At 41.1% G+C, this 12,614-nt stretch overlaps 1 protein-coding gene and 1 long non-coding RNA gene across 6 annotated transcripts in view; one reads left to right on the top strand and one right to left on the bottom strand.

Moving 5' to 3' along the window:
• The window catches only part of SH3BGRL2 (SH3 domain binding glutamate rich protein like 2), a 162,221-nt gene extending 158,357 nt beyond the window's left edge, over window positions 1-3,864 (top strand). For all 5 annotated transcript variants that reach the window (XM_089332984.1, XM_070073842.2, XM_089332983.1 and 2 more), the window contains one exon: window positions 1,994-3,864. In XM_089332984.1, coding sequence (XP_089189110.1) covers window positions 1,994-2,080 — 87 coding nt within the window. In that variant the 3' untranslated portion in view covers window positions 2,081-3,864. The remainder of the gene's footprint in view (window positions 1-1,993) is intronic.
• LOC149126580 (uncharacterized) overlaps window positions 1-12,614 on the bottom strand; it is a 486,087-nt gene that overhangs the window by 232,985 nt on the left and 240,488 nt on the right. The gene's annotated exons all lie outside the window — the stretch shown is intronic.

Below are 12,614 nucleotides of genomic sequence, written 5' to 3'. Positions count from 1 at the left end.
GGTGGGGGAGGTGAGACCACATCATGTAGGACAATGCAGGCTACACACACAAAAGGACTTCATTTTGAATGAAATGGGAAGCCATCAGAAAGAGGTGAGACAGAACTGCACTCAGTTTAAAAATATATTCATTTATTAATTTATTTAAAAGGCAGACAGACACACACACATACACACACACACACAGAACTCTCATCCTATCCTTTACTTCCCAAATGGTTGCAAAGGCTGGAGTTGGGCTAAGGCCAATGCTAGGAGTCAGTAACTCTACTCAGGGCTCCCATGGAACCCAATTACTGGAGTTTTCAGTGCTGCCGCCAGGGTCTGCGTTGTCAGGAAGCTGGAGTCAACAACCAGAGCCAGAAATCAAACCCAGTTCATCAGAATGCCTCACTCTTAATTCAGCTGCGCTGAGCCAAGGGGCTCTTGGTGCCTGTGGACTACAGGTTATGAGCCAAACCAAATGGCATTGGTGGCACTATTCAATCATGCCCTAGCATCACAAGCCATGGTACCGCCCTGCCAAATCGCAAAGACCTTCCTCACTGGCTCCTCTTCTTCACTGGCCACTTGAAAATGGGACTTACTTCTTTGTATGCTCTCAGATAAAAGTAGAGCTTTCCAAATATATATGCTGAACCATTAGAAATCTAGATCAAATAGGGCTGGCACTGTGGTGTGTTGGGCTAAGAGGAATTGAAAGTTGACCTTTCTTTTCTTTTGACTGTGAAGTGCAATTCTGTAATGTAAGTATTTGATCTTTTTTTATGTCAGTATGGTATATTATTTGAAATGTGGGTACCTTGAGATATTGGGCTAGGTCTTCTTTCCTACATTTTTCATTTTTCCCTCTTTCTTTCTTCCTCTCTTTGCTTTCCTTTCCTATCCTTTCTTTCTACTTCCTTGTCTCCATTTTTCTTTTTTTTTTTTTTAATAATGCCAGGTTATGCTTTGTACACAAATGTATTCAGCAAGTCACTGGGCACTGAATCCTGGTGCTTTGGTAGAGATGTCCTCCAGGGAGCATTCAGCAATACCTGGAGATATTTTCATTACAACTAGGGAGAAAACGCTGATAGCATTTAACTGCTAGGGATCAGGGATACTTACTAAACAACATACAATGCTCAGGACAGGCCCATCCCCAACACACAACAAAAATTATCGCGCCCTAACCATGAACAGTGCTAAGGTTGAAAAACCCTACTGTGGAGGGAGAGGAAGAAAGGAATATGGAGTCAATGGGGAATATTCTATATCTCTAATGAAGAACAGAACAAACATCCCCAGAACTTGCTCCGCATCAGTTCTGGAACATGGTTCCAATTAGAAGAACCATGAAGAAACCTATGTAGTTAGAATCAAAGATGGCAGCAGTGCCATGACTGACAAGCCACACCACGCATACAGTGTAGAGGAATGATTGAAGGGATCTATGAATGTTGCTCTTCTTTGTGAGATTCATTAATTATCTACCTTGAAGAACTGAGCTGAAGTCATCTCCAGTCACTTTGTAAGTTGGCATCGTCTCCAGGTAACATAAAAGAAGGAGCATCCATTCTGGGGTGGTTGTGTACAGAAGAGAGTTCTCCTGGATCTGGGTCTCCTAGGGTGTCCCACCCTAGCTTCTGAGGGAAAGGAAATCGGCAGCTGCAGCTTCAAAGTGCTAAAAGGGCCACCGAGGGTGAACAGGCGTCACATCAATCTGGAATGCTCTGGGTAAGCCTGGGCACGACCTCCAGGCCATCCACTGGCGTGGGTTCCAGCTTAGGTTCTGAAAGGAGTGATCTCAAATGTGCACAAATGACAGCAAAGCACAGCAGATTCAATTTCCCTAAAAAAGGAGGGAAAACAAACATGAATTATGAATCACAATCATGATTAAAGAAATATAAATGTCTGAACACACAAATAATAACCAACCCTTCAGTACTCTTGATCACCATTTGTTAACATTTTAAACTAACACTCTTATTTTATTTGTGTTCAAAAGGGAAGAAAAGAGGAGAAAAAAATCGAGGAGAAGAATAAAAACTTCACAGTGACTTGGATTCATGCGAAAACAACACAAAATGATTAAGCCAGGCAGATGGCTCCCTAATGGCTGGTTTTATTAATTTCTTCTAGAGGAACATTCTTATGTAATTATTTCAAGATTAAAGGTTTAAATTTTGATGAAGGTAAAATAAAGGCTAAATTACTGAAAGCAGGATGGAGTCACCTACTAATCAGCAGTTTAAATTTTCACACGCGTTTCTAGACTGTTGTTCACAGAGGGAAAGTTTAGAGCCAAGTTGAGAATCCCATCTATTGATACGGCGACAAACTACCTGTTTCTCTGCTTGTGACAACACTAACTTTGGTCAAACATTAAAGTCTTTTCCAATCTAATGGATACAAGTAATTTCCCATACTACTGTTATTTGTTTGTCTTTATTTTCTCCTAATACTGGCCATTTGCATTTCTCTTTTAAGAATCATCTACAAATGTACTTTGCTTACTTCTTCTTGAGGTATCTTCTGATTTGAAAGAGCCCTTTTTTTTAATAAAGATTATTCTTTCTATATAGGCTCAAAGGATTTTTTCTCAGATTATAGACTTTCTAATGATATTTTAGATGTGTATAGAAACATAACATTATAAGTGCAATTATATACATTCCCTTTGCTTGCCAAATGCTATCAATGACATGTTAAAAACTATAATGGAAAATTGGCAATTTCCCACTTATTTGTTCAAGAAGTGAATGTCAAGTCAAGAACAATACCAGGTACTGGTGATGATAAGCAAAACTAACTACTTTCTCACCAGATGGAGCTTAAAATCCATCAACAAAGCAGCCACCATTGCCACAACCATAATAAATCAAAGTTAAAAAAAAAAAAAACCAACCATTTTCAGGAACAAATGCAAAATGAAGTAGGCAGAATCTTTATAAAGAAAACTGTAATATTTAGCCATGGCTACTCTTGCAAAGATATTAATTGGAGTTGGGAGGCCATGATAAAATACCTATAAGAAGTATATAAAAATGCCTAAGAAAAATTTCACTGAAAGAGCAACAAAAGGAGAAGTGGCTGTAGACCATAAAAGTAATATAATGTGTTTGGTATACCTGAACTTATTGTGAAAAAACCATTAAATAAATGGAATTAGGCCATCAGATTGTCATGGAAGAAAAATAAAACAGAAAATTACATTTTGCATCAAATTTAATTCTGCAAAACTGTTTTTTATAGATATTGAAATTATAAAAACACTAGAGGAAAATATGAGAATATTAATGTGCCTTAAAAGCAAGAAAAGTTTAAAGGTACAATATCAAAGACAGAAAAACAAAACATACTCTGTAAAAAAAAGTTTAAGTATTTGTTTGAAAGGCAGAGTAACAGGTTTGTGGGGAGACAGAAAGAAAGAGGGAAGTGGGAGATCTTCTTTCCACTACTTCACTCTCCAAATGCCCACAGCAGCCAGGTCAGAGCCAGGCCAAAGCTAGGAGCCAGGAACTCCCATGTGGTCTCCCACATAGATGGCAGGAGCCCCAGTACTTGGATCAATCTCAGCTGCCTTCTAGGCACATTAGCTGGATCAAAAGTGAAGTAGCTGGGTCTTAAGATGGTACAATGATAGGAATGCTAGTGTTGCAAGAAGTGACTTAGCCCCCTGAGCCACCATGTTGGCCCCAATGGAAAAGATCTTTTCAATAAATACAGAAAATGGAAATAGAAATATAGAAAGTTAATGTGCTTGTGTTGTGAGTACATGTGTGTGTATTTAGGGGGTGGAACTGGACATTGAACTATCTCTGATGTATAAAGCACCTTTATATTTGCAAGAAAAAAGATAAACTCTACCTAGGAAAATGGGCAAAGAAGGTGAAATAGCAATTCAATTAAAAAAAGGAATATTAAGATCTGGTAATAACAAAAGAAATGCAAACAGCCTAGAGAAGATTTAAAAGCACATTGTTGATGAGCATGTGGGAGAAATGAAATCATATGTATGTAATTTTTTCAATATTTATTTATTTGAAAGTTAGAGTTACACAGAGAGAGAAGGAGAGGCAGAAAGAGAGAGAGAAGGAGAGAAAGAGAGAGGTCAGTCTTCCATCCGCTGGTTCACTCCTCAATTGGCTGCAATGGCCAGAGCTGGGCCAATCTGAAGCCAGGAGCCAGGAGCTTCTTCCAGGTCTCCCACATTGGTACAGGGTCCCAAGCACTTGGGCCATCTTTTACTGGTTTTCCAGGCCATAGCAGAGAGCTGGATTGGAAGTGGAGCAGCTGGGACTTGAACCGGTGCCCATGTGGGATGCGGGCACTGCAGGTGGCAGCTTTACCTGTTACACCACAGCACCAGCCCTGTATGTCATTTTTGAGATATTATCAGGATAGTCTACTGTAGAAACATATTTAGGATAATCTTTTGGAGAGCACATTTATGCAAGTTAAAACAATAAACATTTATTACATCACAAGTTCTTTGGGTTAGGAATCTGGGTGCAGCTTAGCTGAGTCCAGGGATTAGTCTTTCTCAATGCTACAACGGAAGGGGTTGGCTAAGGCCACAGTCATCCCAAAGCTGAAGTTTCCAGCTCACTTCTGGGCTGTTGACATGTCTTTAGCTTTTTGTGACTACAGAGTAGAGATATCAGTCTATCCCACCTCAAGCATCTGCTTTTGAGGCCGTAAATACAGGTGAGGACATTGGGGGCATTTTACAGGCTGCTTCACCCCTAGAGAATATTTGGCCATATGGATAAAAAGCAGGAAAAACATATTTCTTTGGCACATCAGTTCTAATTCTCATATTTATTTTGAGTAAGGAATTTAAGAAGTGCATAAAGATAGGGGTGGAAGATTTTTTTATGGGATAACATATAATGGAATAAAATGATAACAGAGTACAAATAGTCTTATTTCATTCAACAGGAACATAGCTACACAATAGCACAGTGCACAGCAATCTAATATTACATAGTGATATAAAAAGATACTACTGAAATTTTGGCCGGTGCTGCGTCTCAATAGGCTAATCCTCTGCCTGCGGCGCCAGCACCCTGGGGTTCTAGTCCCAGTCGGGGTGTTGGATCCTGTTCCAGTTGCCCCTCTTCCAGGCCAGCTCTCTCCTGTGGCCAGGGAGTGCAGTGGAGGATGGCCCAGGTGCTTGGGCCCTGCACCCGCATGGGAGACCAGGAGAAGCACCTGGCTCCTGCCTTCGATCAGCGCGGCCATCGGAGGGTGAACCAACGGAAAAGGAAGACCTTTCTCTCTGTCTCTCTCTCTCACTGTCCACTCTGCCTGTCAAAAAAAAATACTACTGAAATTTTAAAATTAAATTGAAAATAATTAAAATGTATACCTTGAATAAAGCATTAAATATATAAACAAGAAAAAAAGTCTAGAATGCCAGACTTAAAAGTATTAACAATGATCATTTCTTTGCAGGGTTGGGAATATGTATGTTTAAAACTTTTCTTTATTCTGCTGAATTCATGTGATCTGTATTTTCTATAATGAGCATACAGAATTGTACAGCAAATATTAGGCAATGCTTCCCTGGAAAGTAAAAATTATAGTAATAAAAACTTTGCATATTATTCAAGTTGTTCATGCCTTCAGCATGAAGGCATGGTGAGCTCCCATCTCATTGTCAGTCCCCAGTGTCCTGAGGTCTTGCCCAGCTGCCTGATCCTTCAAAAGTCAGACACAGACCATTCCCCTGTCCCTGGGAAAGACCCTCCTGTGCCTCTCCCACGGCCTCAGTCGCAGCAAGGGCACCATCAGCTCTGCATCTCTCGGGGGGTGGGGTCGAGAGATTGTCATTGTTTTCCAGGTACAAATGAACAGCACCATCAAGCCCATGGTGAACAAGCAGGAAAGTTCCAAGTCAGGGACAGGGAGCGTTGGATCTCTAGAGGCGTCTTGAGGCTCAAGTTCTTTCTATTTTTTCAAATATTTATTATTTACCATACTTCAAAAGTTAAACCATTTTTTAACAATAATTATACATAGTTAGGGGCAGAGTGTGGCATTCCAATACATACATACAATGTGTTCTGATCCGATCAGGCTGATGGTTCCCTCTGCGTCATTGCTTTGTGATCGGAGCCTTAGCTCCTGTCTTCTATTTGTTCGGCAGAGATGTAATCGGTGGCCATGAACTGCAGTCGCCCCACTGTGCTCTGCAATGCTAAGGAGCCCTCCTGCTATCTGACTGTGGCTTGGCACCCGTTATCCAGCTCCCTCTCGGATTTGTGTGAAATCACTGCTCTCCTGTTCTGTCAGGATGAGCCTGTGAGTGAGAGATGGCACTAATTTTTCATTGTTACCACCCCTTTGAAACTTTAAAGACATTATTTTTGTCTCTGAAACACAAAGTTCTTATTTTCTATTAACAAATGGAAATGAAAATAAATTACATTAAGCTGTGCTGTCAAGGTCCTTTCTGTGAAATAATTTCTACTGAAGCATTAAATTGGGCATGATTTATGCATTGATAATAATCAATATTCTTTCCCCAGTGACCCGAGAATCAAATGCTTCTGTTTGAAGCTCTTACTTCTATGTATTTTATAAGTTCATTAAATAAAAGCAAGTGAAGCCAGCAGCTGCCCGCTATTACCACAATACTTCACTGGATGGAGTGTTATTCCTTTATTGGCTGATTCAGTAATTAAATCATGTGCTCGAACGTAATACAGAAAATGGCTTCATTCTTTCTTGAATCATACTCATTCTTTCCAATCTCAGAGCTTAAGACTGGAAAATATCTGTGTTTAATACAGCATGCTTTCAAAATGAATCCCAAAGAAGAGAATGCTTAATGTGGCAGGTTATGGGAAACGGGAAGTTACTTCCAGCCAAATCTTTCTTAAGCCCCAGCACCCAGCCCTTTTATCTGATTCTGAAACTGCCTCCGACATAATTGGGTTTCTTAAGACCTGTTTCTCTCACTGGACATGATTGTGAACAAAGAGGACTGAACTGGGAAAATAATTAATTTTAATGAGAGAGACACTAGGGAAGTGTGAGTGGCTTCCTCTGTTTTCTTTGATCTAAAATAATCAATGTTCATGCAGCAAATAGGGCAGAAAGATTACAGGCATCTAGTTCTAAACAGAGGTGACATTTTTATAGAATCTAATGAAATCTCCTCTACAAACCATGTTCATGTGTTTGTGCAGTCATGACAGGACATCCTGGAGCTCTGTGTTTTTAACCTTAGATTGTACAAAATTGTACAAAATATGCACCATCAAAGGGAAATGGAGGACGTGCCCAGTTATTTCTATTACTTCAGGCCACAAAAGCAGAATTTTCTTCTATTGGTATTTAGGACCTTCCCTCCCCCTCCCCCGTCCCCTCCCTTTCCCTTCCCTTCCCTTCCCTTGCCTTCATTTTTGTCAGCTTTTATATGAAGACAGCCCATATGCATTTTCTTCTAATATATGGAACAATTGTGAGCTTCTCCAAGGTGTACCTAGTATCATGTTCATCATTAAACCCCAGTATCTCTCACAGTGCTGATATCCATGGACTTGGTAAATCCCTACTGAAATGAATGAATGAATAAATCCTTGGTTAGTCCACCACTGAAATGTAGCCACTGTTTCCTTTTTGTTTTCTGTAGTTCAATCTTCTATGACTATTTGTGCTAGTTGGAAGAAGCTACACATGCTTAACAAAGAAATTCTGGCAACTTAGGGTCTCAATTTCTGTTTTTCTTGATAATTCAAATGCCACGATGGGCAAGATAGCTGACCAGGGCAGCTCTCCTCCAAGTAGTGACTCAGAGATCCAGGGTGCTTCAACACACTGTCTCCATGGTTGCTGCGAAAAGGACAGGAAAGATGACGCATGCACTTATAACTGTTTTGACCTATAAATAATCTACTTGATCCCACTCTGTTATCAATGAGTTGGCTGGCAAGCCAGCCTCTACCTGTCAGTGAAGCTGAAAATACAGAGTGAATGCTGAACACTCTGAGTCTCCACGCCTCTGCAACCTAACTCTGGTGTAGCACCCTGTCTAATGGCTGCACCATCATGATTTTAACCAATTCTTTATTGTTGGACATTATGGTAATTTTCAGCTTTTACGAGTTATAATGTCCTGCTTTTAGGGGGAAAATCCCCAATGATTCATGCAGATTTCTGGTTATTTTAGTACAAAGGGTCTTCAAAAGGTTTAGGGAAAATGCGTATTATGAAAACACTAAGCATGATTTCAAAAAAATTTTTTCACTAACATAAACTTACCTTTTAATTAGTTTTTACATAAACTTTTTGAAGTACCTTAGTATAGTTCTCTAGAAATACATTGCCTTCCAGAAGGGGCTTCCTGACTTTCAAAGCAATGGTTCTCTACTGGAGGCAATTTTCTTCCTGGGGGCATTTGGCAGTATGGAAACACTTTGGGTTGTCACAACTGGGAAGTAGGTGCTGCTAGCATCTAGCAAAGAGAAGCCAGGCATGTTGCTAAACAACCTGCAATGCATGGGACAGCTTGTCACAATGGATAATCATCCAGCCCAGAATGTCATATGGCTGAAGTTGGGAACCTTTGTTTTAAGCTAGAAACATGTCCTATTTGTAATACATGAGTCTTGGTTTGATGTAAATACTGTATGCCTCATTTTCATAGTGATCCTTAATATGTGCATGCCACTTTACAGTTTTAAAAGGGCTTTCATCCACTCTATTTCACCACTCTCCTTACCCAAGTCTTGAAGCTGGACCAGACAAGAGTTGTTGGTTAGCACACCAAAATCAGAAAGGTTAGGAATTTTTCTCTGACTTCAAGTTCAGTGATTATTTTTATCCCACAGGGGTCAACAGCTTTTCCCAGGCTAGTTGTTTTCATAGGTCCTTCCCGCGGTGCACCGATGAGGCGGGGGTAGCTTTGGCTAGTATGAGACACTCAGCTCCTAGGTACAGAGGTAGGGTTGGGAAGAGGGCCAAGGGAATAGAAAGAGGGAGAGAAAGCCTATCCTGTTTTAAAATATTGCCTGGGAAAGCTGTCTCCTTGGATTCTGAGTTCAGGAGAGTCTTAGAATTCCAGAAGTAGGAGTTCCTTAAAAACCAAGGAGAAAGAAGGAAGAGGTAGAGGTAGGCTTGAAGTGGGCACCCCTGTGTGAAAACTGCCTAACAGGAACTGTTTGGTCAGAGCTTTCCAGACTGTTGGCATGTCCTGCTGATTTCAAGTAGAGGTAGCTAGGGACTGGGGATGTGGGTGTGACTGGGGCAAAATGGAAGGCCGAGTAGGTGACAGCCCAGCAGCTGAACCGATGACCACAGCTGATTTTTCTACCTTTAGTTCACAGTGGTACCAGGAACCCATTCACAGTTACTTGCTAAAACCACTTTATGCTGAACAAAACCATATGCCAAAGACATATTTTACTGAACAAAAGCCTCTACACTATTTTTAAAAATATTTACTTATGTATTTGGAAGTCAGAGTTACACAAAGAGAAGGAGACATGGATCCACTGGTCCACTCCCTAGATGGGGTTCTGAAGCCAGGAGCCAGGAACTTCTTTCAGGTCTCCCACATGGGGAGCAGGGGACAAAGCTCTTCAGCCATCTTCCAATGCTTTTCTCAGGCCATTAATAGGGAGTTAGATTGGAAGTGGAGTGGCCGGTGCCGTGGCTCACTAGGCTAGTCCTCTGCCTGTGGTGCCGGCACACGGGGTTCTAGTCCCGGTTGGGGTGCTGGATTCTGTCCTGGTTGCTCCTTTTCCAGTCCAGCTCTCTGCTGTGGCCCAGGAGTGCAGTGGAGGATGGCCCAGGTCCTCAGGCCATGCATCTGCATGGGAGACCAGGAGAGGAACCTAGCTTCTGGCTTTGGATCAGTACGGTGCCAGCATTGCAGACGGCAGCCTTACCCACTAAGCCACATTGCTGGCCCTCAAATTTATTTATTTATTTTATTTATTTTTTAAAGATTTACCTTGTGGCCGGCGCTGTGGCATAGCAGGTAAAGCCGCCGCATACATTGCCAGCATCCCATATGGGTGCCGGTTCAAGTTCCAGCTTCTCCACTTCCATTCCAGCTCTCTGCTGTGACCTGGGAAAGCAATGGAAGATGGCTCAGGTCCTTGGGCCCCTGCACCCATGTGGGAAGACCTGGAGGAAGCTCCTGGCTCCTGGCTTTGTATCAGCTCAGCTCCAGCCATTGCGGGCAATTGGCAGATTGAATCTCTCTCTCTCTGCCTCTCCTTCTCTTTGTGTAACTCTGACTTTCAAATAAATAAATACATCTTTAAAGAAATTTTATGTTATTTATTTGAAAGACAGAGTTACAGAGTCAGAGAGGGAGAGGCAGAGACAGATTTTCCATCTGCTGGTTCACTCACCAAGTGGTCACAATGGCCAGGACTGGGCCAGGCTGAAGCCAGGAGCGAGGAGTTTCATTTGGGTCTCCCGTGTAGGTGGAGCGGTACAAGCACTCGAACCATCTTCCCTTGCATATTAGCAGGGAGCTGGACTGGACGTAGTGTGCTGGTACTTGAACTGGTGCCCACATAGGATGCTGGCACTGCAGGTTGCAGCTTAACCCGCTGCACCACAAAGTCCAGCCCAAACTATATTTTGATTAGAAATACTAAATAATTCCTATGACCTTTTCATTTTTGTACAACATGTTAGTCCTACCATCTTGCTGGCCTAGAACTTCACTTTCCCCTCCATATAGGTGAGATCCAAACCAATGGTGCCACTTATAAATGACTCACCACAGTTTTAATCCCATGGGAGAACCAATGTTCAAGTATTCACTCTGTGTTAATGGATGAGGCTTATTATTCCTATTCTATTGCTTTTTTCTAAAAAATTAGATTTTTAGTGTCATAGCATTTGGGAAGAATTTTGGTATTTTGGGAAGAATTTTGGTATTTTATCTTCTCTTTATGGTAAGAAATCTTGATTTTGCATATAAAGCCATAACTTATAGTACTAAAAATTATTTTTATAATAAATGTGATAAATTAGAAGAGAAATATTTAATAGCATGCATGGAACACTGATGTGGTGAGAACTCATGAAATTAGACTGTAAATGAATAGTATTTGGGAAGCACTGATTTAGCCATTTCAAGAGTCCATTTCTGGGGTTCCTCAGACCAAATGTGCATCTTCCACTGTCAAGGTGGTTCTTAACCCTGCTGCACACTAGAATTATGTAGGGAATTTCTAAAAAATGCCGATGCCTAGACCCCATTTCAGATTGATCTAAGTCAGAATCTCTAAGTCTGGAGCCAAGATTGGGCATCTTTGGAGTTCCCCAAATGATTGTAATGTCTACTCAAGGTGGGGAACTATTGGTACTAGATCACCTTTCCCTTCACAATGAGTTCCAGAACTGACTTCTGAGACATATATTCTTTTTTTTAAAGATTTATTTATTTTTTTGAAAGTCACAGTTACACACAGAGAGAAGGAGAGGCAGAGAGAGAGAGAGAGAGAGAGAGAGGTCTTCCATCCCAATTGGTTCACTCCCCAATTGGCTACAACAGCTGGAGCTGTGCCGATCCAAAGCCAGGAGCCAGGAGCTTCTTCTGGGTCTCCCATGTGGGTGCAGGGGCCCAAGGACTTGGGCCATCTTCTACTGTTTCCCAGGCCATAGGAAAGAGCTGGATTGGAAGTGGAGCAGCTGGGACTTGAACTGGCACCCGTATTGGATGTGGGCACTGCAGGTGGCAGCTTTACCCACTACACCATAGCGCTGGCTCCCTGAGACACATATTCTAAGAAAAGCTGGGTTGATAGACTGAAGAAGAAGGCACTGTGCATCTGTGCAATTGATTTTGAGTACTGAACTCAGTTGTGACTCTTTGTTGTGGGACCCCAGTCCCCGTACTGATGTCCTGCTAAAGCCAAGCTGACCTACCCCTTGGGAACATCCTCTTCAGCTCATTTGGGCTCTGTTATCTTGCTGGATTCTATGTAATGAAGAATGATAGCAGTAAAGTAACAAGCTTCCATTTATGGAGTTCTTACTGCATGTTATCTTTTGCTGCAAGGCATCCATAGACATTAACATGCATATAATAACATTTTTTCCATATGGAAGTAACTATCTATAGAATAAAAACCTTCTTGTGTATGTTTATGTGTATATATATATATACATATATATATCTTCCTTATAAAAATAAAGTGGTATTTTTATGTGCATTTTTATCTTTTTATTTTGAAACAATCTCAAACATATGGAAAAGTTGCAAAGACTTTTATTTCCTGAACCATATGAGAATGAGTTGCTGACTTGATGCCCCAGTTCAACATACTTTGTTACATATTGCCTACAAACAGGTTCATTTTCCTATTCATCCACAAATATAGCTGTCAAAATTAAAATGGATTAATTATTCATCTTCAATTCCATTCAAATATCACCAGTTTTGTAACAGGAGTCGATCCAGGATCAAATGTTGCATTTAGCTTTCTCTTTAGTTCTGTTTATCTGGACAATTTCCTTGGCTTTTCTTCCTAATTTTGAAGATTAAAGACTAGTTATTTGGTAGATGTCTCTCAGTTGCAGTTAGTCTGAAGTTCCCTCGTGATCTGATTGATGTGTGCACCTAGACAGCCATCCCAGGAGTTTGACTATGG

Source organism: Oryctolagus cuniculus, chromosome 5, assembly GCF_051225735.1.
Source record: "Oryctolagus cuniculus isolate XC-2025 breed Fujian yellow rabbit chromosome 5, ASM5122573v1, whole genome shotgun sequence".
In the NCBI taxonomy this organism is placed as follows: Eukaryota; Metazoa; Chordata; class Mammalia; order Lagomorpha; family Leporidae; genus Oryctolagus; species Oryctolagus cuniculus.
The sequence above is the reverse complement of the archived record's forward strand: the minus strand, read 5'-3'. Positions and strand labels throughout refer to the sequence as shown.